Source organism: Bufo gargarizans, chromosome 3 (genome assembly GCF_014858855.1).
Source record: "Bufo gargarizans isolate SCDJY-AF-19 chromosome 3, ASM1485885v1, whole genome shotgun sequence".
Lineage (NCBI taxonomy): Eukaryota > Metazoa > Chordata > Amphibia > Anura > Bufonidae > Bufo > Bufo gargarizans.
The window spans coordinates 14,949,344-14,954,500 of NC_058082.1; the positions used below are offsets into that span (position 1 = coordinate 14,949,344).

The following is a 5,157-nucleotide window of genomic DNA, read 5'->3' on the forward strand; positions in this document are numbered from 1 at the left end:
CTGGCCGAGCAGCGACCATCTTCCACCATCGCACGGCTGAGGGTTTCCCCCATCCTCAGCCGTGACAAGTACAGGTTGGGGATTGCCTTTTGTGCAAAGAAATTTCGGCCGGGTACCTTCCACTGCGGTGTCCCAATAGCTACACATTTTTTGGAGGCCTCAGACTCCACCAGCTTGTATGGTAAAAGCTGGCAGGCTAAGAGTTCCGACAAGCCAGCTGTCAGCTGCCGGGCAAGGGGGTGACTCTGTGACATTGGCTTCTTACGCTCAAACATTTCCTTGACAGACACCTGGCTGTGGGCAGATGAGCAGGAACTGCTTAAGGCAAGAGGCGGAGTGGCGGATGGTTGAGAGGGGGCAAGGAGGACAGCAGTGGTTGACGTGGCTGAAGATGCTGGACCAGGAGGAGGATGGTGGCTTTGAATTTGTGTGCTGCTTGTACTCATGTGTTGATCCCATAGGCGTTTGTGATGTGAGATCATGTGCCTTCGCAAAGCAGTTGTACCGAGGTGGGTGTTGGACTTCCCACGACTCAGTTTCTTTTGGCACAGGTTGCAAATGGCATCGCTGTTGTCAGAGGCAGACACACAAAAAAAATGCCACACTGCTGAGCTTTGCAATGACGGCATTCTGTTGGTGGCAACAGCATGCGTTGATTGGCGTGCTGTCTGGCTGACCCCGGGTGCCGATACATGCTGTCTGACTGTGCCACTAGCTCCTTGCGACGACCTCCCCCTGCTTCCAACTCGTCTCCTCCTCCTCTCTGTCTCCCCATCTGACCTTTCCTGTACCTGTACTTCTTCTCTTCGAGTGGGCACCCACTTGACATCCACGGACACATCGTCATCATCAACCGCTTCACTTGTATCTGACACCTCAGGAAAGGAAGCAGCAGCGGGTACAACATCATCATCATCATCACACTGTACGTCCATGTGTGTAATGCTGCCTGACTGAGACATATCCCTGTTATCTACATCCTCTGGCAATAATGGTTGCGCATCACTAATTTCATCCAACTGATGTGTAAATAACTCCTCTGAGGGATCAAGTGAAGCAGCTGTGGTGGCTGTGGTGGTAGTGGCGGCAGGCGGGCGAGTGGGAACTTGAGAGGTGCCCGAAGCTGAGCTGGAGGAGGATGGTGCGTCAAGGTTCCGAGCGGAAGCTGTAGAAGATTGGGTGTCCTGTGTTAGCCAGTCAACTATGTCCTCAGAACCTTTCGAGTTCAGGGTACGTGGCCTCTGAACACTGGGCATTATTCTAGGGCCAAAGGGAATCACAGCACCACGACTACGACGGCCCCTGCGGGGTGGCCTGCCTCTGCCTGTCATTTTTTTTTAGATTAGTTTAGTTGTACTATGCGTGCAAGCTACTGTGACACCAGATATGAGTGGCACTGTGCACTGGCAGAAGTTGGCAGAGTACACGCTGTAGGCCTGACACACACGCTTGCAGACAACTAACTGTTATTATATTACAGTCAAAATAGTTGTTTTTATTTAATGTAATCTACTGTGACACCAGATATGAGCTGCGCTGGTGACACTGTGCACTTGCAGGGCCTGAAACACACACGCGTGCAGGCAACTGACTGCTATTCTATTACAGTCAAAAAAGTTTGTTTTTTTTTAAATGCAAGCTACTGTGACACTAGATATGAGTGGTGGCACTGGGCAAGTGGGCACAGTAAACACTGTGAGCCTGACACACACGCTGGCAGTCAACTGCAAACAGATTACACAGGAAAAAAATAAAAAATAATACAGATGTTCTAGACCTAAAAAGGGCTTTTTGGGGTGCTGTCCTTACAGCAGAGATCAGATGAGTCTTTCAGGACTGGAGTGGACACAGAATACACTGGCCTAGCTATCGATTTCCCTATTGAATCAGCAGCAGCAGCCGCACTGTCCCTCCTCTCACTAACACTGCAGCTTCTGAATGAATCTAAGATGGCTGCTGTCCAGGAGGTGGGAGGGTTTGGGAGGGAGGGGCTGCTGCTGATTGGCTGGAATGTGTCTGCTGACTGTGAGGTACAGGGTCAAAGTTTATTCAATGATGATGAATAGGGGCGGACCGAACATCGCATATGTTCGCCCGCCGCGGCCAACGCGAACAAGCTATGTTCGCCGGCGAATAGTTCGGGACATCTCTAGTGGTTGGGGATGAGGTGGGATGGGATGTGATCTGGAGAGTAGATTGGAAATGCTGGTTTTGGAGGAAGAAGAATGAATAGTTGTATAGAGGAGCTGTGGGGACGGTAGGCTGAAGCTTTTTTTTATGTCAATCTTTTGTTTATAGTATGAAAAAGAGGTGAAAGTGATAAATAGTTGTTTTGGTTGCTCTGCAACCCTAGAAGCTTGTCTCAGTTCTTCAGTCAAATTGGTGTGCCAGGGTTACCTATTAATTTTCTAAGTGTTATGGGGGGGGGGGGGGCAAATGAGTTGAGAGCTGTATTTATTGAGGTGTTATACAGTGGTGGCAAGTGAAGAGAATGTGAGTAGATTGTGGTCAGATAGAAGGAGAGGTAGGTTTGAGAGGTTAGATGGGGAACAGAGTTGTGTAAAGATAAGATCCAGTTTGTAACCATCTTTGTGAGTGGCAGTGGAAGAACTCTGTGAGAGGTAGCTGAGTGACAAGTGTCAGTGGGAATGTTGAAATCACTCATGATAGTGGGAATGTCAGTGGAAAGAAAGTGTGGTAGACAGGTGGTGAAGGTGTTGAAAAAGATGGTGACAGGTCCTGAAGGGTGGTAGATGACAGCCACTTGGAGGTTGGATAGAGCAGTTTCTAACATAACTGTGATATCACATCACAAATGATGACATTGAAAAAAATCAAGAAAAAGCATCTTGCCATGGTTTATTTAACTTGTTAAGGGTCAAGGTGTGGATTGCTACACTGGTAGATCTCAGTCTCATCATGGCTGATGATCCATCTATAACATCACACATACACATCTCCACCTGATGAAGACTAGAAAAAAAAAAGAACTAGATATGAGCAAACTGATTCTAAAACGTGTAAATTCTAATGAACCCGAATTTTGTATAAGACTTTTTGGGGGCAATCTGAGAACTTTCTATTCAATAAATTTATTCAGTCCCAAAATAAAATTTTAAGACTAATGATGTCTCAATTTTTCTTCATAGGGACCTTCCATGAATTTTGAGATTAGACATCATGTCTTTACAGAATTCTACCCAGTTGCTTCCCATACAGTTCTTTCTCCTGGGGATCCCTGGCCTTGAACATCTCTACCTCTACCTTGCCGTTGTCTTCACCATGGTTTATTTCACATCTATTATTGGAAACGTCATGCTGATTTTCATCATCAGGATAGATCGAAGCCTCCATGAACCCATGTACTTCTTTCTCTGTATGTTGTCCTCCATTGACCTAGTCTTGTGTAATTCTACCACACCCAAGATGTTGGGGATCCTTTGGCTGAACTCTCATGAGATTTACTCTGAGGCGTGCCTCACCCAGATGTTTTTCCTCCATTCCTTTGCCATTATGGAGTCAGCCCTACTCTTGGCCATGGCATTTGATAGATATGTTGCCATCTGTAACCCTCTTAGGTACACCACAATACTAACAAAATGGCTGATAGCACATATCGGCATGTTGGCCATTATTAGAGCGGTAGGACTGATGCTGCCTTTACCTATCCTTTTAAAGAGACTGCTCTTCTGTTCGGCCAATGTCATCCACCACTCCTACTGTGAGCACATGGCCGTGGTGAAACTTGCCTGTGCCGATACCACCTTCAACAACATCTATGGCATAGTGGTGGCTCTTTTCATTGTAGGGTTGGATCTGTTCTTCATCATCTGCTCTTATGTCATGATTCTTAGAGCTGTGTTTAAGCTGGCCTCCACAGAAGCCAGAACTAAGGCTCTTGGCACATGCGCCTCTCATATTTGCGCCATCCTTTCATTTTACATTCCGGTTGTTCTGTCTTCTGTTGTCCACAGATTTGGAAAAAATGTCCCAAATCATATTCACATCCTATTGGCCAATGTGTACCTGATGCTGCCACCTCTCATTAATCCTATTGTGTATGGGGTAAAGACCAAGCAGATAAAAAACCGGGTGAAATCTGTCTTTGGACTTTATATGTTCTACCAATGTCTGCTCTGATATGACAAAGGATCATAGTAAGCAGCACTCATATCGGAATGGTAGACACATCAACTAAAAATAGGTAAAATAAAAAGATAATAAAATGCCAATTACCAACATCACTTCTGTTTCTTTTGGAGTTTGTGTCTCAGCAATGAGCAATAAAACTATGTATTACGTGTTTAATTGTGGTTATTTCCCCGGCAGAAGTATGGTCTGCTATTGAAACCAAGTAGGAGGAGAATGTAGCTACTTCCTTCATCACTGATGTCAATAAGGTGGAGTAGCTAGTTTTTTTTTCTCTTTTTTTTTTGGAGAACAATAAACCATATTTTTTGTGTTTCTTGTGCTTTAATCTTCTAAACTATGTATGGAGCCTGCGGTCTGAGTGACACATCTCTGATGGAAAACTAAGCATTTTTTTACATGGACGACTATAGGTGATGTATGATATGGAATTCTGATACAATAATGGCATACATAAGAACCTTCCATCTGAGCCATATGATGTTCATCTGGCTCAAGCACAATACTGTTTTGAAGACTGTATATGAGACAAGGGACAAGATACCCTAAGGCTCATTCCCACCTCACTCTGTTGATATACTGATTTGTTGATGCGTCCACCCTTATCTGCGATCAAGTTTGGTTAAGGGCTCCAACTGAAGACAAATCAAAACTCTTGACAGGCTGCAATTCACATCAGAACCACTGGGAGGAAGCACACGGGCACATATAGGATAGCTATTTTGTGACAGAGTATAGTGATTGAAATCATGTTTTAAAAAAAACCCTGATCATCTCGAGCCACACATCTTGGGATATGTTGGGGCAAGTGGAGAAATATCGAAGGACGCATATGTGAATGCTCCCTTGCTGCTATTCAGCACATGTACTGCAAATTACCATTAATCTTGCATGTTTCACCATGAAAAGCGGCTTCATCAGGGGTGCCCACGCAGATAGTGGCGCACATGGCTGACTTGACTTCTATTCCTTTGGGTTTGTTACTTAGTTGCGTTTTTTGGTGGTTGA

The 5,157-nt window shown here is 45.2% G+C and overlaps 1 protein-coding gene across 1 annotated transcript; it reads left to right on the forward strand.

Annotated features, from left to right (window-relative positions):
- Window positions 1-3,180: 3,180 nt before the first annotated feature.
- Window positions 3,181-4,140, forward strand: LOC122931300 (olfactory receptor 52K1-like). The gene has a single exon (XM_044285366.1). The coding sequence runs from the start codon at window positions 3,181-3,183 to the stop codon at window positions 4,138-4,140; it is 960 nt and encodes a 319-aa protein (XP_044141301.1).
- The last annotated feature ends 1,017 nt before the right edge of the window (window positions 4,141-5,157 follow it).